The sequence below is a fragment of the Euprymna scolopes genome, chromosome 22, assembly GCF_053919585.1.
Source record: "Euprymna scolopes isolate OS-2025 chromosome 22, ASM5391958v1, whole genome shotgun sequence".
NCBI classification, from domain to species: domain Eukaryota; kingdom Metazoa; phylum Mollusca; class Cephalopoda; order Sepiida; family Sepiolidae; genus Euprymna; species Euprymna scolopes.
This window is the reverse complement of record NC_136503.1, coordinates 28,591,031-28,611,951: the sequence shown is the minus strand read 5'-3', so window position 1 is coordinate 28,611,951 and position 20,921 is coordinate 28,591,031. Positions and strand designations below refer to the sequence as shown.

The window sequence follows — 20,921 nt, the reverse complement described above, 5'->3', positions numbered from 1 at the left end:
AAAACAAAATGTTGAATATTTTAATGATTAAATTTTAAAGGCTGTGTTGATAAAAAATAATGAAAATTAAAATAAAGCAGAGGATCGGAATAATCGGCTTTTTAAAGTCACATAACATGTGAGTTGCCATTTTCTGGGGAGATCTTCATAAACAGAGGTTAAAGAGAGTCTGGTAAAAGAGTCCTATTATAGGTTCATTTTGTAAGGATTTGAAAACAATGGCACCAATGGTGTTCTGATCATCTATAATATAGTATTTGAATATTCTTTTTTTTTTTTTTTTTTTTTCATCTGTATTATATATCTATGTACTTCTTAAACTAGTATTTCTTTCAAACCTTGAAGCTTTCAGTTGTTTTAGTTAAGCAGCAAAATTATAGCTAATATATACACACACACACAGTGTCCCAATAAAATTTTTTTTTTTGATTATTTTCACCCCAAACGAGGCACATTGCCACTTTGGTGTAGGGGGCTACTATCAGGGGCAGCAACTACTGAGGCACTATGTAGAGATTTGGGCAGCAAGATGTTGGTTCATGTTACACTTGAACTTCTGCATGTCAGTACAGTTAGGGAAGCAGGAACCTGGAATGGAATTCCAGAGTCTAGCAGTTCTGGGGAAGAAACTACTGGAATAGAAAGATCTTTTACATCTAGAGATCTCTACTGTGTGGGGGATGGGATTTAGCTGCCTGTCGGGTTTGTCGAGGGTATCTACGTCGTGGGGAACAAGAGTCTGCAGTTCGTCAGAGCATTCACCATTAAAATACTTGTAGAACAAGCAGAGGGATGCAACGCTTCGTCGATGGGACAGAGGCTGAAGCTTAGATGCCAGTTCAGTGCCTATCAGATTGGCGACTCTTTTTTGAACCTTGTCTAGAAGCGAGAGACTAGTAGCAGATGCACCAGCCCAAATGTGACAACAATACTCCATACATGGGCGAATCGTAGCCTTATAGAGGTACATGATACTTTCAGGTGTCAGTAGTTTTCTAGCACAGTAGAGAGAGCCTACCTTTTTCGCAGCGGTCCTGGCAATGTTTTCAATATAATTGTTCCAGCTCATGTTTCCTGTGAACGTTAGGCCAAGCAGTTTGAAAGATGTACTCTCAGACAGGGAGTCACTGGCCATTGCTATTGGTGGCAGAGAAGGTTTCTTGTAATTATTGAAGGAAACCAGTTTAGTCTTGGCAGCATTGAATGTGACCATCCATTTATGTCTCCATTCCACTACAGATTGGAGGTCATCCTCTAGTGTTTTTGCCATTTCTTTAGATATGTGTTCATTTGTTTTCCTGTCATGCCTGTTATAGAGTGTGGTGTCATCAGCATATATACCCATCTCGGAGGCAGTTTTGTCAGGGAGGTCATTAATAAATATCAGGAACAATAGAGGTCTAAGAATAGGCCCCTAAGGCACTCCCGCATTTATATCACACTGTTTAAATGTTCGACCGTCGAGGACAACCTGGATTTTTCTCTTGTCTAAGAAGGATTCAATTATGCTAAGAATTCTACCAGTGATACCGTATGATTTAATTTTCCTGAGGAGGCCCTCATGCCATACCCTGTCAAAAGCCTTAAATATATCTAGAGCTACCGCTCTACCCTCCCCTGCTTTGTCCAGTGACTGGTATATACGTTCAGAGATTACAGTGAGGATGTCAGCTGTGGAACGGGCTTGTCTAAATCCATATTGTTGGTCAGTCAGAAGTTTAGCATCTGTAAGGTGCCAGACTAGAGCATGGTTAATTATGGTCTCAAATATTTTGGCGAAAAGTGGGAGGAGGCTAATGGGGCGATAATTTGATGAGTCAGTTCTTTTGCCAGAATTCTTGAATATTGGTACCACAGAAGCAGTTTTCCAACAGCCCGGAAACCATGATTCATTAAGGCATTTGTTGTAGAGTTTGGAGAGAACTGGAGCTACTTCGGCTGAGCACTTTTTTAATAGCACAGCTGGGATGAGATCAGGTCCACATGCTTTTGAAGTGTCAAGATTTTTTATGATAGCATGTACCTGAGCAGGGGTGATTTTTAGATCGTCTAGCGTGGCGTCTGTCCGCAAAGGAAAGTCAGGGAGGGGGTGGTTGGAAGGGTCCAGTGTGGAGTTCGATGCAAACTGGCTGGCAAGCATATTAGCCTTGTCGGTTGCTGAGCAAACAACCTCGTGATTGTTGGTTAGCGGGGGAATTGTTGATTGCCCATTATTTACTACACTGTTGTAGATTTTCCAGAAGTCACAATTTCCTAATTTTTGTGCTTCAATGCATTTTTTAGTGGTTTCAGGAAATTCTCTCTTGGCTGTCGCTATTTCTTTCTTAACATTATTTCTAGCTTCTATATACTTCTGTTTGTTTGAACTGGACTTATGTCAGTTAAATTTGCGATATGCATGCTGCCTTTGAGCAATGGCAGTTGCGCAAGTCGAAGTAAACCATTGGGGAGAGTGGGGTTTGCTATAAAATTTCCGCATGGGAACATGTGCTTCCATTGCTGTTTTGAACCATTCAGTGGTCTCATTTGCGCACTGTTCAGACGGAAGAGAAAAAATATTTCCCCATGGGGTATCTCTGATAAGATCTCTGATGGCTTCCCAGTCAGCCTTTTTCTCGTTGTTTTGAGCACTTGCTCTTCAGTTTTGGGTCTAGAATTTAGAATGTATGCACTCTTTAAATAAGAATAAAAAAAACAAAAAACAAGGGAGATAATTCAGTTTCCTGTTTTCGTCCATATTCTTACTATCAGTATGAAGTCAACAGCAAAATATATTTTCCATAAAAATAACTTTTTTTGAATAAAAATTATCTACTTCATCAAATTTCATAATTTTTGGATATATTGCTATTTTCGAAATAACAATTAAATAAATAATATTGTTTTTACTTAAAAGGACATATTTTAAAAAAAAGAATAGTTGTAGTCTAACAATAAACAAACACTGACTTTTATTTGCGATTTATTTATTGTCATTTTTATTTTTCATATTTCTTGTGTCAAGGTCAAAAGATGCTGCTCAGCTTAGTCAAGGAAGATATTAAGTGTACTTACGTGTTGATAAGTGCCATTTCTTACACACTTCAAAAGGTAAGAAACATTTCTTAATTCGAGCATAACTTTGGGAAGTGGGGATAAATGGACATAAAAAATAACATTACCAGATGAAATATTCATGAATGCATTCGAATGATAACTACCCACTACTAATATGGTCCTTCTATATAGTTGATCTCTTGAAAGTGTTTTATTGTTACCATTTCAAATAAATCAGATTGTGTGAATAGTCACTAATAACAGATGCATAGTGAAATATTGTTGCATTCGATTAAAAAACAAAACAATCATTTTAGTTTAAAACAGAAACATCAAACCCAAAGTCTCAACATGCCTTGTTAATAAGTTCTAAAAACTAGATAAAAACAAATGGGCTACCTTTATCGTTAGAAAGAAGAACGACTTTATGCATTGAGTCAACATATTTTATTCAATGTAGAATTAACTCCGACCAAATAATCCAGTCTCATATTCAGTTTTGAAAATTTTACAAATACTTATAATCTGTTGGTATCATTACTGATAATTTATGATTACTTATCATTTGCATTTGTATTGTTATCGATCTTCATTCGTTAATTGATGTAGTTTTTCGCAAGAAATAAATAAAGCTAGTAATTTCTTTAAAATGAGTTTTATAACAGACTAGCAGGCTGACTGATATTGCCCAGTAATAAAAGGTTTAAATATAATATTTTAATTTATGCAGATTTCGTATTTATTATAGAGCAAATTTTCTATTGATTATTATATTGTACATATGTATAGTAATGATTTGAAAAGCTAAAAAAAAAAATTACTTTGGTGTCATCAACTGGAATTGAAACCAAAACATTTCAGCGCTCCAGGTTTAGTCATTATTTAGCGCTTCGGCCTTCATTGTTACCATCTGAGTTATCGCTAGATGGATAAAAAAAAATAAAACTTAAGCGACTTCAAGCTAAAAATGTATATGTATGCATGCTCGGAAGTTAGTCAATTTACTTCTGCCAAGGGCAACTGGTTCTTCCCCCCCCCCCCAATTTTGATCCTTTAGCAGCTATTTTTACAGGTTTGTCCGATAAGTGCATGTTCATTGGCTGATAGGAAGGGCATGGTGGATACTAGACAGCTGATTGGCTAACTAAAATTTCAATAGAAGGTGCGTATACAAAAATGACAGACAACCACAAAATTCGCACATAAGCCTGAAGAATCCTAGAGTGGATGAAATGCGGAATATTCAGTGTAGCTTAATCGCCATATATATTTTATAACTTACTATATATATATATATATATATATATATATATACATATATATATATGATGATTGCAACATCTTGTCAGACGAGTGCCACTCCCTCAGACATTTAAAGTCCATAAGCCCAAATACCTGAGGGAGTATCTATACAAAGATGATGTTACAGAGTCTTAGCTTTGTACGACAGCTAAGTCTCTCTCTCGGTTCAAAATGTTGAGATCCAGCAACAAGCAAGAGCAAGATAGCCATCAACAAATTAAACTGCAGACCAGCTTAATGCGAGTAATGGTCTTCCGCTTTATGGTTTTTTAAATCAGAGATTTGCTTCTCCTAGAAAGGTTGCCTTCACCACGGCTTACGGGAGCCCTCTCCACCCTAATACACATATACACACACACAAATATACACGGTGCTAGTTGGCCGTTGACCCCGAAAAAGAGTTCATTTGCATATACATATATACATATATATATATATATATATATATACATACATATATATATATATACATATACATATATATATATATACACACACACACACACACACACACACACATATATATACACGTTGGGTTTGTCGTGGGGGCACAAGTGTCTGCAGTTCGTCAGAGCATTCATCATTAAAATACTTGTAGAACAGTCAGAGGGATGCAACGTTTCGTCGATGGGACAGAGGCTGAAGCTTAGATACTAGTTCAGGGCCTATCAGATTGGCGACTCTCTTTTGAACCTTGTCTAGAAGCGAGAGACTAGTAGTAGATGCACTAGCCCAAATGTGACAACAATACTCCATACATATGGCGAATGGTGGCCTTATAGAGGTACAGGATACTTGCAGGTATCAGTAGTTTTCTAGTGTCATCAGCATATATACCCATCTCGGAGGCAGTTTTGTCAGGGAGGTCATTAATAAATATTAGGAACAATAGAGGTCCAAGGATAGACCCCTGAGGCACTCCCGCATTTATATCGCATTGCATATTGTTTAGATCTACAACCGTCGAGGACAACCTGGATTTTTCTCTTATCTAAGAAGGATTTAATTATGTCATGTATTCTTCCAGTGATACCATATGATCTGATTTTCCTGAGAAGCCCTTCATGCCATACCCTGTCAAAAGCCTTAAATATATCTAGAGCTACCACTCTACCCTCCCCCACTTTGTCCAGTGACTGGTATATACGTTCTGAGATTTCAGTAAGAATGTCTGCTGTTGAACGGGCTTGTCTAAATCCATATCCTCAGGGGTCCATCCTTGGCCCAGAGCTCTTCTTGATCTACATCAATGATCTCCCAAACACATACTTAGATCATTTGTAGACATTTATGTTGACGACACTACCATCTATGGCAACACATCAAAGGCAATAAATGACCAAGTTCTCTCTGATTCTCTCTACTTTGATCTTGAGCATGTAGTACAATGGGGAAAGAGGTGGCTGGTTACTTTTAATGCATCTTAAACCAAGCTTCTATCTTTACATCATCAACACTTTGATCCCCATCTGGCATCAATTGAAATGAATGGCTCTTGTCTTGGGGAGGCTTCATGTTTTGACAAGCTTCTGGGCTTGACCTTTACTCCTGATCTGAAATGGAACATGTACATCAAATCTGTGGCTAAGGTCGCTGGAAAAATAAATGATGGGATCCTTCTACCGCTCCAGTAGATATCTCACTCCTGATGCAATTCTCTATCTATATAAGAGCCAAGTACGTCTAATGATGGAGCACTGTTGCCATATCTGGGCAGAAGCTGCTAGAAGCAGCTTATCCTACCTTGACAAAGTTCAAAATAGACTTCATAGCTTAGTGGAGGATGCCTTTTTCTCTTCCCTGCAACCTCTTTCCCACAGAAGAGATGTTGCGAGCCTGTCTCTGCTTTATCGTTATTTCCATGGCAAGTGCACATCTGGGCTCCAATCTATGGTCTCTCCTTGCCAATCTTTCACAAAAAACACCTGTCTAACTGAAACCACTGTCAATAATTTTCCCCACTCTTTATCTAAAACCGAAATGGGTACTCCTGCCTAAACCGAAATGGGTACTCCTGCAGTATTTTACCCACCGATTTCACGATCTTAGCCGAGCGTTGACGAACGCTTTCGGCGTTAACGCCGACGAAAGCCGAGAATTCGGAGCTACGGTGCAAGAACGCTAAAAGTATGTGAATAGCAACAACATTACAAGGAAAAGATATTACACACACACAACAAAATGGATAAAATTAATACAAAAAATTTGGATAAAATAAATCACAAACACTTACCGTAAGTTTTTTTAAAGTAAAATAAATTTATTTTGTTGAATATTTTTTTTTTTTTTTTTTTTTTTTTTTTTGGTTCATTTTGTTTTCCGATAGCTTTTTTTTTGGGGGGGGGGGGTAAGCAACAGTAATAAACACTTCAATGTTTTTTTTTTTGTTTGTTTGTTTTTAACAAAACGTTATTAAACAGTAACAACAATGTTTTTTTTTTTTTCAGTAATGTTTGTAGGGGGGGGGACAACAATTACTGTTTATCTTTAGTTCCGACTGGAAGATTTTCTACTGACTGTAGAGGCAAAGTAGGGAGCAAAGGGTTTTCAGAGGATGTGGAAAGAAGCTCCTTCCCAACCGGGTAGCCTTCCGCGATTTGATTTATTATGGAGACAAAAGGGTTGTGTCCAAATTTTTGTCTCCACATAAATTCGCATAAATATGTTTCCAACAGCTCCCGGGTTTTTTTTTTTTATTGCTAAATTAAATAGCTGAAATGAAAGGCTGTGTATTTTTACTTTGAACAATAAAATAACTGAAATGAAACGCTATGTGTGTAATTCCAATGAAAATTATTCGTCTGCTGCGCGTTCGTTTGAAGCGCCCTGATTGGCTGATAGAGTATCGTACCGCTCGCCATGTTCCGGCGTTTTCCGACGGATGTCGATCAACGCTCGGCTAAGATCGTGAAATCGGTGGGTAAAATACTGCAGGAGTACCCCGAAATGTAGATTCCATGAACAAAGCTCCTTTCTCAGAACTGCGCGCCTGTGGAACTCTCTTCCGTTAGTGTTTTCCAGCTGACTACAATTTGGTCATCTTCAAGTCCAACATAAACAAATTCTTGATGAACCATCCGATTAAATAATCCAATTTACAGAATTTCTACTACTAACGATTACTAAAAAATTATCCCATTGACTACTGTACACTCAATAACCCTTATCCTTGAGTGGCCTCTGGGCCTTGATAAGTGGTGACCCCTTTTGTAAAAAAAGAAAAAAATCACATCAGCTGAAAATGTAATAAAAAAACAAATCATGTGAATAAATTTTGCTTTTATTTTCTTTCAGGCTACAAAAGTGTTTCTTGGAGCTCATGGGTTTTTATCAAATGGTTTTGTCATGTCCAGAGTTGGGAGTTCGTTACTCTGTTTGATGGCCAAGTCTTATAATATCCCCGTGTTGGTGTTTTGTGAGAGCCACAAATTCAGTGAAAGGGTGCAGACAGATTCTTTTGTAGTAAATGAACTTTGTAAGTATTAATGTTTTTTCTTGATTTTTTTTTTTTAAATGATTTACTTTCAACAGAAATATCTAGTGATGCCTAGGTTTTCTAATTTATAGAATTAATTATTAGAACACTGGGGGACAACTACTCGACAATGTGACACAATGGAGTGTGTAAATATAAATATCTCCATTGGACTATCTGTAAAAAGTTGAATATCAAATGCAGCAGTAAGTTCTGGGAACATGTTTACCAGAAAAAACAGTTGGTAATAAGTCCTACACCATCCACTATGACTATGCACTTAGAAAACATCTGACCTAGTGATATGGGATAAGAAGAAAGAAGCAACCTTAGTAGAAGTTAATGTCTCCAATGATGCTGAATTAAACAGAGCTGACGAGGGAGGGGAATAACAAAATACCAAGGTCTTATGTTCAGCATGAAAAGAAATGGGAATCTTAGGAAGATCTTCATCATTCTAGTAATTATAGGAGCAACCGGACTCCTGAAAAGAATTTTTAAAAATTACCTAACAAATATACCCAGTAAAACAAGTACAAAAGAGATACAAATAATTGCACTTAAAGAGACAATTAGGATTTTAAATAGATCTCTCAGTTGGAATATCTGAGATAGCAGGTGAATGTCTGGCATTTGGTAGAATACCCCATCCCCAGCTAGAACAGAATGATAAGAAAATACCAAAAAAAAAAACATTTAAGTCTGTTATTATTTTTTCTTTAGATCAATGAAATTAAATAGTTTATTTGTTGAAAATCATTTTTTTTTTTCTGGGACTAATTTTATAAGTTTTAAATGCATGCATCACCTCTAACGCGGTACATATCAAGGGGCTAACCATTTGGAAATTCTAGGTGCTGTATGTGATCTCCGTTCATCTCAGCATTGTTTCCAGTCGTCCTTGGTATGCAACAATGTCGATTCAGGAGAGGCGTGGTTGGAGATTGCGCAACTTTTGCCACACAAATTTCACATGCAGGCACCCTTACAGTGGGTATCCATAGTCTGTCAAGACTGAAGGAAGCCACAATAAAAAATAAAAATATAAAGATAAAAATAAGTCTTTATTTGCACTGAATTATAGCAATAGATATTAAGCATTAATTAATAAATATTCCCCAAATGTCAGTTTGGAGTATTTTAAACTGTTTTAGGAAACATAATATTAGCACAACTTTTATTTAAAAATTCAAAATCAGATTTGTGTTGAATTTCATCCATAGTCATTAGGCACCAATTAAGCAAGATTCCCAGAATTTCAATTTCTTAAGACTTCTTCGGCTTAAGCATTAAATTTTAGACATTTTCTTGACTCAAAATCATGCAATGGATTTTGATCAAAATTAGAATAAGCATTCTAGACACAAGGTTTAGTATCATTATATCGTGATTTTAATCTTTGCAATAAATGGTGTAAAATTGTTCTCTTTGGGGGGGGGGTTAATTTTCCCTGTCCTGAGACGGGTATTCTTCAAGTAGTCAATATTTATGACCTGAAAGATTATTAACCCTTGTATTGAATTGTTTACAAAAGGTATTTTGTTTCGGCATTAAATAACATAACAATCAGTTAATACTCGATGAAACAAATGAGACGAAAGATCATTCAATTAAAATCAATACTTTCTCATGTCCTTACTGTACTTGATATCGAATATCAGTAAACAAATAAAAGTTTGCTTTTTGAACTTTTCTACCATTAAATGAATCATGAATTAAGTTGATTAATCTTCACTCAGATATTCAAAATTTTTGTTTCATTTTCATGAAAGTAAATATTCGAATAAAACATCAGTTGTACGCGTGGAAATATCCATGAAAGTTTTGGAGCAAAAGTTTTATAGAGAATGTTCTTCCTTACCCAAAACTATGTGATCAATACAAAGTACATCACCAACAAAGGTCAACAACTACCAAATCAGACAATTAGTTTGAGGATTTAGTAGTGAAGCCAACAAAAAAAGGAAAAAAGGATAAAAAAAATTCAAATATGCAATAAATAAATGTTGCCATCTATATATATATATATATATATATATATATATATATATATATATATATATATATATATATAAAAGCGAAAATGTGTGTATGTATGTTTGTGTGTTTGCTTTTTGTGTATGTCTGAACGTTACTAGCTTAAGTTCAGAATAAAATCACGATTTTCTTTTAACGGCTAATTTAAAAAAAAAAATGTTTTGAATGCTACTAACTAAATTTCTTTCAATGCAGTTTGCAATTTGGAGACGGAATTGTTTTTGTTGAGATAAGTGATTTCAATCATGCTTTTTATTTTAGATTTAAAATATTAACAACTCCATTTTATTTCAGTATTTAATTTGTGTATTTCTGTTTTATTAAATGCTAGCTTTTTTTTTTTTTTTTTTTTTTTTTTTTCTCCTCGTACATATGTTTATTTATCTACCGAGTTGATAGCAAAAATTACGAATTATACTCATTTTTAGTTCGTGTGAGGGGAATCTATCACCATACTTTCCCTTAAACACGTCTGTTGGACTTTTAAGTACAATACTTAATAGTTTTTTTTTTTTTTTTTTTTTTTTTTTTTTTTAATGGAGAGTAGAAAACGCATTGTGGATGCGTTATCGGCAGCTCCTGTTACTCTCGCTTCTTCTTAGTTGTCCCTCAGTCCTCATTTTTTAAATGAGTGATTTTTCGGACAAAAGGAGAAGAAAAAGCTGTTTTCTAGGTTGGCAGTATTTTTGCGAACAGTTGGCTGAGATGGCGGAAATTTTCTGTTTCTATGTCTATCCTTGTAGCCATGTCACTAGTAAGGGTGCTGGAGGTAAACGTTTTGTCTGGGCTGACGTTATCCGCCTGATAGTCAGGGACCCGAACCTTGGATTAACCACTAAGGAGGCTGTCCTATCAGCAGGTGCAAAGTACTGGGGCTGCTGTATTGCCATTTGGTGAATGGATTCTGGACCATGCAGTAGCTTCTGGTGGGGCCTCTCGATGCCATACTAGTGGGTAATTGTTACGGCTTTACCTTATCATTAGCTACAAATAAAAAAAATAAAAAAATTCTTTGTTTCTTTTTCTCTCTTAATTTTCCCTCTCTGTCCTGCTCTAAGTAAATCTGTCGACCTAGTCCACAAATTCCTAAATTTCATCATGACAAGTTTCAAGAAAAAATACACGATTAAACCCGGTTCTCCAACTTCCAACGTAGACCCCTACTACCATGTCTCCTTCTCCAACATCAGGGGTCTTCGTTCTAACCTTCCAGAGGTTGAAACCCAATTACAGGAGACTAAATCAGACCTTTTATTTTTAAGTGAAACTGGCATTGGACAGGCTATTTCCCTAGATGAGTTTGCAATTTCAGGATACTCTAACTTAACTTCTAAATCTGACCCCCAAGATCGCCATGGGCATGGAATATGTGCCTATATTAGGGATAGCTTTCCATGTGGTAGGGACATCTCCAGGGAAGATCCTAACTTACCCTATATGTGCTTCCGGGTTGCTTTAGCTCACACTACTGCATTTATATTTACTCTCTATCGCCCCCACAACAGCGGAGTTACTATCTTTCAAAGCATATCTGAGAAAATTGACCAAGTCCTTTCTACTTATCCTTCAGCTAACATTCACATATGTGGAGACTTCAATGTTCACAACGTCGAATGGTTGACCCACTCAAACAAGACCGATGATGAGGGGAGGTTCTGTCATGATTTCTCCATTGCCTATGACCTCACTCAGATTGTTCAGGAACCTACCCGTGTGCCCGATAATGACGGCCAGTATGCGAGCCTACTAGACCTTTTTCTCACAACTTGCCCTGAACTATGTTCAGTTTCTGTTCTGTCGCCTCTTGGATCTTCCGACCACTCTGTTGTATCAATTAAGATAAAAATGAAATGTAATAAGTCCCCAGACGTACCTCTTCATCGTACAGTATATCGATACACTAAGGCTGACTGGGATAGCTTCCGTACATTTATATCTGATCTACCTCTGCATTCCATGTTTAAAAAGGATGTGTCCTCTATAGTATTAGACCTAACTGAATGGTTAATTGTAGGTATTGACCATTTCATACCCTCTAAAAAGTTTCAGCAAAAACCTAACAGCCAGCTATGGTTCTCTCCAGAATGTGCTGCTGCCATTGCGCACAGAAATCACTTTTTCCACTGCTTCAAACGTAATAGATGTATGGAAACTAAAGCCGTTTTCAGGACTGCCAGCAACCATTGTAAGAAAGTAATAAGGAACGCAAGAGTGTTGTATGCTCAATCTGTTAAGTCCAAAGTAGCTGAGCAGCGGCTTGGTTCCCACCAGTTTTGGCAAATAGCAAACAGAATCCTGAACAGAAACGTGTGCTCCATCCCAACTATTATCAATGGACCTGAGGTAATCTCGTCAGCATCAGACAAAGCCAAACTCTTTGTCAAGAACTTTGCAGCTAATTCTACCCTTTGCGACCAAGACCGCCAACCCCCAATATTTCCTCCTGTATCAGAAAACACGCTATGTGATATACGTATATCTGTACGTGATGTTGCGAAGCTAATCAAAAACCTTGATTCGAGTAAAGCAACTGGCCCTGATGGTATTCCAATTATAGTACTCAAAAAACTTCAACCTGAATTAGCGCCCATACTTACAAAACTGTTTAAACGTTGTCTTAAGGAGAATAGTTTCCCATCTCCCTGGAAAATCTCATCAGTATGCCCTGTATTTAAGAATTCAGGTGATCGCTCATCCCCCTCTCAGTACAGGCCAATAAGTCTCCTGTGCGTCATGAGTAAGTTGCTAGAATCTGTGTTAAATACAGAAGTAATCAAACATCTCAACAAAAATAACCTTCTTAGTGACACTCAATATGGTTTCCGTTCTGCTAGATCTACAGCAGATGTCCTTACAGTTATATCGCATAGGATTAGCAAATCTCTCGACGGTGGCAATCTTTCTAGGGCAATTGCTCTTGACATATCTAAAGCCTTTGATAGGGTATGGCATAAAGGTTTACTTCATAAGATCGCTAGCTATGGTATAGCTGGAAAAGTCTTCTCAATTATTAAATCATTTCTTTCTGATAGGTTCATAAGAGTAGTAGTTGAGGGGCAAAAATCAGAAGCTCACAGTATTAATGCCGGTGTCCCTCAGGGATCCATCCTGGGCCCAACTCTTTTCCTGATCTACATTAATGATCTTCCAAATCATATCCTTACATCATTTGTAGACATTTATGCTGACGACACTACCATTTATGGTACCACATCTAAGACAGTAAACGACCAAGTTCTCTCCAATTCTCTCTCCTCTGATCTTGAGCACGTAGTACAATGGGGAAAGGAGTGGCTGGTTACTTTTAATGCATCTAAAACCAAGCTTCTCTCTTTACATCATCAACATTCTAATTCACATTTGTCATCAATTGAAATGAATGGCTCTTGTCTTGGGGAGGCTTCATGTTTTGACAAGCTTCTGGGCTTGACCTTTACTCCTGATCTGAAATGGAACATGTACATCAAATCTGTGGCTAAGGTCGCTGGAAAAATAAATGATGGGATCCTTCTACCGCTCCAGTAGATATCTCACTCCTGATGCTATTCTCTACCTATATAAGAGCCAGGTACGTCCAAGGATGGAATACTGTTGCCACATCTGGGCAGGAGCTGCTAGAAAGGACTTGTCCTGCCTTGATAGAGTTCAAAATAGTCTTCGTAGCCTCGGTGAGATGTCCTTTTCTCCTCCTTGCAACCTCTATCTCACAGAAGAGATGTTGCGAGTTTGTCTCTGATGTATCGTTATTTTCATGGAAAGTGTTCAACTGAGCTTCAATCTATGGTCCCCCCTCGCCAAACTTTCACAAGAAACACTCGTCTAGCTGTAAACACTATCAATAATTTCCCCCACTCTTTATCTGTGCCTAAACCTAAACGTAGATTCCATGAACAAAGCTTCTTTCTTAGAACTGCACGCCTAGGGAATTGTCTTCCGTTTTCCTGCTTTCCGGCTGACTACAATATGGTTGTGTTCAAGTCTAAAGTAAATAAGTTCTTGATGAGCCGTTCCATATAAGTTATTAAATTTACCAAATTTTCATTACTAATGATTACTATATTGACCAATTTCTACTGTACACTCTTTAACCCTTATCCTTGAGTGGCCTCTGGGCCTTGATAATGTGGTGATACCTTTGTAAAAAAAAAAAAAAAAAAATGTCTGTAAAAGGCCTTTTTCGCTGGACTTTTCGATTGGCTCATTCCTTCTTAAAACTTTTTATATCACGTCTAAATGATAATATCTAAGAGTTACGAATGGCGGTCGTCTGTCTATTCAATTTGCCTGACTTTCACGCGTTATTTTTTCCAGATTTTTAGAGCGTTCCGTGTATCTTTCTCTTTTCAGTATAAAACAAGCGAAAACTGGCTTGCAGCCACGTCATGTTTCAAGGTCAAAAACATCACGCGACTTAAGTTTCTCGCACCTGTTAATTTCATTTTATAAACGTTAAATTAAGAGGTTTTTCATTCCTCCTCTCTCGTGGCTGAGATGGCAGGGTTTTTTTCCATTTCATTTCCATCTCCACGTCAAAGGTTCAGGGTTCAAATCTACTTTCCTACTAAAACTTTTTTTTCTTTTACACCTCCAAACACCTGGCCAACATTTTTTTTTTTTAAACAGGGTTGTTTTGATCCCCCCACCTCAACACACACACACACACACCTACAAACACCCGGGCCATGCCGGGTAACCCCCCGTTAGTAGCCAATAAAAGTTACTTTTATACCTATCAGGCTCATTTTTTTGTTTCAAAGTAATTTTAAATGCTCTGTTTTTTGCTTTAAATATTCATGCTTGCAAACAAAGATGGCAGCCAAGATACCTTATGTGTGAGCTGTCATCTTTGTTCACTAATCCCTTTGTCAAATTTTAATATTTGAGGTTAAAAAAACAGCATTTAAAATTACTTTGAAACACAAAAAAATGAGCCAGGTTGGCACAAAAGTAACTTTTATTAACTACGGTTACATTTATCTATTGTTTTTTTTTGCTACTTGTACAGTTTAATCAAGATATTAAAAAATGAAAATATTAAAAAAAAATGAAATGTTATATTGCATGTATCTGTTATGGAACAAAGTTCTCCAAAAAAAAATTTCACTTAATTTCATCAAGTAGTTTTTTTTTTAAAGTTTTTTTACAGCGAAAAAAACAATTTGTTATAGTAAAAGGTTCGATTTTTTAGGAAGAAAAGCTAGTATTAAAGATGGGGAGGGAGTATCGGCACTTTACATTGAGTAATCTCCCGTGGCGTGTTCAACAAATTTCATAATGGCTGACTTCAACGCGCTCTACTAAGAACGTGTTTTTCCACTGTAAAAAAAACAAAAAAACTACTCAATCAAATGAATTTTTTTTTTTTCGGAGATCTTCAGTCCAAAATGGATACGTACAATATAACCTTTTTTTTTCGATATTTTCATTTTTGAATGTCTTGATTAAACTGTACAAGTACCGATTTTTTTTTCCCTTAGTCGATTGTTAAGTTTTCTGTTAAATACCTGTCAGTTTTTATCGTGGTCGACACCTACTAAATCTAAACTTTAAATCAGGCATCTGTATACATGCTACAGAGATATATATGACTAGATCACACATGCAATCTCTGAGTAGACTGCCAATTGGTCTCAGACTGCTTATTGAAGGCCGTTCCTCTATCTGCCACCTATGTACCTAGAGGATCAGAGATAGTCGCTTCATACCCGTATTAAAATAAAAGTTTGAAATTTTAAGGTGTCTCCATTATTTTTCCAAACCCCTGTACGAGAGGCTTTTTTTTGTCTGGATTTAATTTAAAATATAATCTTTTTTTAACGTGTTCACTTATCCTTCATAAGAGTTTGCCTATTGTCAATCACATAAGTTTGAAATTGAATAACTATAATGGTATTCACCCAGGGTGGGTTGAGCTGACTACAAATGAGTTCACGGTATCCAGTGTCAATGCAATTCACCCCGGCCAATCAGCAGTCCAGCAACCAACACCAAAAACCATAGGAGGCAAACCACCAGCTCTTTTATTTCAGTTGGGTGCCTCTGCAACACCTCCATCAGGCAGATGCCATTGGGGTTACCAACTTGCAAAGGAATATTTTCTCAATACGTAAAAAAAAAAAAAAAAAAAAAAGTTAATAATTTGTTTTCGTATCCATCATCCACCAAATCTAAAAATTGATGATCAACGGATCATCTGTTTGCATTTGATGGATATATATTTAACTAAACCATATCCAGCATGTACTTTCTAAGACCATGCATCTAAAACCACGCTCCTATCTGTACATCATAAACGCTCTGATCCCCATCTGGCATCAATTGAAATGGATGGCTCTCGTCTAGGGAAGGCCCCATGTTTTGATAAGCTTCTGGATCTGACCTTTACTCCTGATCTTAAATGGAACACATACATCAAGTCTGTGACCAAGGTCACTGGGAAAATGGTGGGATCCTTCTACCGCTCCAGAAGATATCTCACTCACTACTGATGCAATTCTCTATCTATATAAGAGCCAAGTACGCCCAAAGATGGAGTACTGCTGCCACATCTGGGCGGGAGCTGCTAAAAACAGCCTATCCTGCCTTGACAGAGTACAAAATAGACTTTGTGGCTTGGTGGGGGATGCCCTTTTCTCTACCCTGCAACCTCTTTCCCAAAGAAGTAGCGAGCCTGTCTTTGTTCTGTCTTTATTTCCATGGCAAATGCTCGTCTGAGCTCTATTCTCTGGTCCCTCCTTGCCAATCGTTCAAAAAACACCCGACTAGCTGAAACCACCATCAATAATTTTCCCCACTCCTTATCTGTGCCTAAATCAAAACGTAGATTCCATGAATAAAGCTTCTTTCTTAGAACTGCACGCCTGTGGAACTCTGTTCCGCTTGCCTGTTTCCCTCCCGACTTCAACCTGAATGTCTTCAAGTCCAACACAAACAAATTCCTGATGAACCGCCCCCCCTAAGTTATGACACCTTTTCAATTCTCCAATACCATTGCTACACTATCCCATTGATTACTGTATACACAATAACCCTTATCCCTGAGTGGCCATTGGGCCTTGATAAGTGGTGTATTCCATGTAAAAAAAAAAAAAAAAAAAAGTCTGCCAGTTGATTTAGGACTGCTTATTAGGTATTTGCAGCTAACCTCTATATCTCAAGGTTGTTTCTCTATTCTCTACCTGGTGAAATATTTGTTTTTCTTATGCTGACAATTTTTGTAAAACATGGCTAGTAAACTTTGATTTATTTATTTGGAATTATGAGTAACATCATTTCAGCATATTTTCATATTTATTTTTGTAGCTGTTTTGTTAGGTTTATATTTCTTCAGCAAGTTTTCTGAAATTTTGTTCACGATTTAATACTATATCCTTTTCTTTATATACTGTGCTCATGACACAATATTATCTATTTTATTTCATTTTGCTTCCTAATATAGTGTGAAGAAACAGAAATTTTGGAAAACTCTCTGAAGTAGTGTTTTTATATGGTTTCAATTTTATTAAAATATTTAAAATTTTAGGGAGGTCCTACTCCTTTATGAGAAATAAATACAGAGTCAGCACATTGAATGCTTATCAGAGAAAGCTTGAATGTCTACTAGACTACTGTCCTTGATTGTCTAAGATCTCTCTTTACAGGGGTTCATCATCATCCTTACAAGTAAACCCTGACTAAATATTTAAAATCACATAGTATTCACAGACTCAAAAAGATCTTCTCAGTATGACTAACTCACACTGGCTTTTACGAGGAATGGTTTACCTTCTCAAAGTGATGTTACCTCAAGTAATAACATGAAGCTGGATACTCCACCAGATTAGATAAATTATTATAAATTATAATAATAAAAAAAAACAAAATCAATATTTAAATATTTATAGGAGTGCTCAGTTTCTAGTGAAATTAAGAAATAAAAAAACATCTTAAACTGGAAAGTTTAAAAACTAAATATGTCACTCTGTAAATAAAAGGACATGAAATGTAATTGAAAATAAAAATCAAATTCATTCAAAGTTTGTGAACGATTTTTCAGCTTAAGCAAATTTTTTTCTTTTCTTTTTTTTTTCATATATATTTAAATAGGTGGGCAAAAAATACTTGATACTTTTCCAAAATTTCCCATTTTCTGTTTGAGTGACATCATTTGTTTTAAATAAACTTTATTTTTGTCTGTTTGTCTTAATTCTTGTAAAGTTTCACACCTTCATTAACATAAGTTTGCATATTTAAGTGATGTTTAAAATCTAAGCCATGACATTTTCAAAAGCCAGTAATTATGAACCAGTAACCATAAATGAGTGTCAAATGCCCTCTTTAAAAAAAAACTCCCTTAATTTAACCCTAAGTATGAGTGGCAAGTCTCCTCCTAAACCCTTTTTTTTTTTTTTTTTTTTTTAGCTCAAACAATAACGCAAAGTCTGTAACAAACTCCCCACCAAACAAAAGTCATCTGTATGCTACATATAAACGTGTAAAAAAAAAAAGAAAAAAAAGATCTTTCCTTAAAAATGCACATAAAAAATAAACTGATTAACTGTCCTAAAATGCTAGAATGGCCTCGACATGATGAATTATTTTACATTCAGTTTGTGAAACTAACCCTCATTCTAAATTCTAAAATTGTTTGTTTTATTTTTGTCAAGTCTTCAGGACGTTCACACATAATTTCCTTTAGCCCTAACCCAAAGTCAGAGTGGCAAGCCTCCCCATCCTCCCTTAATTGTACAAAGACCCTCGTAAAACTACACATAATCGTCTTAAAAACACACACACACACACACAGGATTTATCTCCGTAGAAAAAATGGTTAAATGCCCTAAAACGCTAAAAGTCATTCTAGCGTTTTAGAGCAGTTAACTAAAATAATTTTTGTTTATCTTTCATTAAAGTTTTTCAGGATGTTCCCACTTAATTGCCTAAAAAGGTAGAATCAGATTTTGGAGAGGTGGTTAGATGGGGTGGGAGGGAGTAACAGATGGTGTTAATCTACAATAATACCAAATATTGCAATATATTCATTTTTTAATAGTCCTAGATTTTGATTTCAGTTTCTTGTACATAAAATGCATTACAATTCAACTTTGAGTTTTCTAACTCTTTGTTTTTTTAATGGATACATGGCATTTTTAAGGAATTGCAGCATATTTATGTGCATTTACTGTAGATTATTTAAAAACTATTAATTTCTTGAGATTTTCGGTAGCATATTCTGATTCCTTGCATAAAAATACATTGATGACAAATTTCATTGCTTAATCTTGTGTTTTAACAAAGATATAACATTTTTACTGAAAAAGTAGTATAAAAAATGTGACAAAACGTATATGGTCATAAAGAGGGAGAAATATCCAAACATGTGAGGCACAAAAATAGTCATAACTTTCTTATTTTTAATTTTTAATCGGATCTTTAAAATTTAAAAAGATTTTTTCTTAGCTCATCAAGCTCTTTCTATATATGCCATTAATGAGATATTTTAAGGAATTTAATTTTTTTTCATGTGTCTTGCTAATTTAAGACATTTACTTTAGTTAAGTATATTATTATAGTGCAAGTAACATGGTACAACAATAACAAATCAAAATTGGCTAGTTAGAATTGAAGATTGATATGTCAGCTTAAATACTATTTATATCTAACCTTCAAAATTTCTCAAGATAACATTATATGTTAAATTATTTTTTTTTTACTTTATTATTTTTAATATTACGATACTGGATCATTGTTATTATTTTTAATATTACGATACTGGATTATTGTTATTATTTTTAATATTACGATACTGGATTATTGTTATTATTTTGAATATTACGATACTGGATTATTGTTATTATTTTGAATATTACGATACTGGATTATTGTTATTATTTTTAATATTACGATACTGGATTATTGTTATTATTTTGAATATTACGATACTGGATTATTGTTATTATTTTTAATATTACGATACTGGATTATTGTTATTATTTTTAATATTACGATACTGGATTATTGTTATTATTTTGAATATTACGATACTGGATTATTGTTATTATTTTGAATATTACGATACTGGATTATTGTTATTATTTTTAATATTACGATACTGGATTATTGTTATTATTTTTAATATTACGATACCGGATTATTGTTATTATTTTTAATATTACGATACTGGATTATTGTTATTATTTTTAATATTACGATACCGGATTATTGTTATTATTTTTAATATTACGATACTGGATTATTGTTATTATTTTGAATATTACGATACTGGATTATTGTTATTATTTTTAATATTACGATACTGGATTATTGTTATTATTTTTAATATTACGATACTGGATTATTGTTATTATTTTTAATATTACGATACCGGATTATTGTTATTATTTTTAATATTACGATACTGGATTATTGTTATTATTTTTAATATTACGATACCGGATTATTGTTATTATTTTTAATATTACGATACTGGATTATTGTTATTATTTTTAATATTACGATACCGGATTATTGTTATTTCTTTTTATGTTCTTTGTTTCAGGTGATCCAGAGGAATTGGTATATTTGAGTAATCGTCCGAATCTCCTCAATAACTGGCATTCATTTAAATCTCTTCATCTGCTGAATCTCGTCTATGACGTGACCCCATCTGAATTGGTGACAGTTGTGATCACAGAGCTCGGTGCAATCCCTTGTTCTTCGATCCCCGTAGTTTTGAGAGTACAGCAAGAACCGTACAATCATTACTCGGCAACTAAGATCTCAAACGTTTAAAAGGCTCAATATAAAGAAATGGCTATGCTAAAAGGCATGGCGATGATTTGTCAAATCTTCTAGTTGGTTCTTGTTTTTTTTTTCTCCTCTCTCTCTCTCTCCTTTTTGTTTCCACTGCCATGAATATTATCATTTTTTTTTTTTTTTATTGAATAAACGGCTGTGATGTTCTCATTTTCAAGATAAAAATGTTTCATCCTTAATAAGTCTATATGCAATGTCATGCTGGGCTTTTTGAACTACATATGGTTTGCCTAAAAATAAAGAAAGGAAAAAGTGATCATTTTAATATTCTACTAAG

At 35.3% G+C, this 20,921-nt stretch overlaps 1 protein-coding gene across 3 annotated transcripts in view; it reads left to right on the top strand.

Annotated features, from left to right (window-relative positions):
* LOC145243928 (translation initiation factor eIF2B subunit delta-like) overlaps window positions 1-20,921 on the top strand; it is a 74,109-nt gene extending 53,188 nt beyond the window's left edge. For all 3 annotated transcript variants that reach the window (XM_080107052.1, XM_080107050.1, XM_080107051.1), the window contains exons 12-14: window positions 3,005-3,090; window positions 7,633-7,813; window positions 20,388-20,921. In XM_080107052.1, the coding sequence (XP_079963178.1) occupies window positions 3,005-3,090; window positions 7,633-7,813; window positions 20,388-20,620 (500 nt within the window). In that variant the 3' untranslated portion in view covers window positions 20,621-20,921. The remainder of the gene's footprint in view (window positions 1-3,004; window positions 3,091-7,632; window positions 7,814-20,387) is intronic.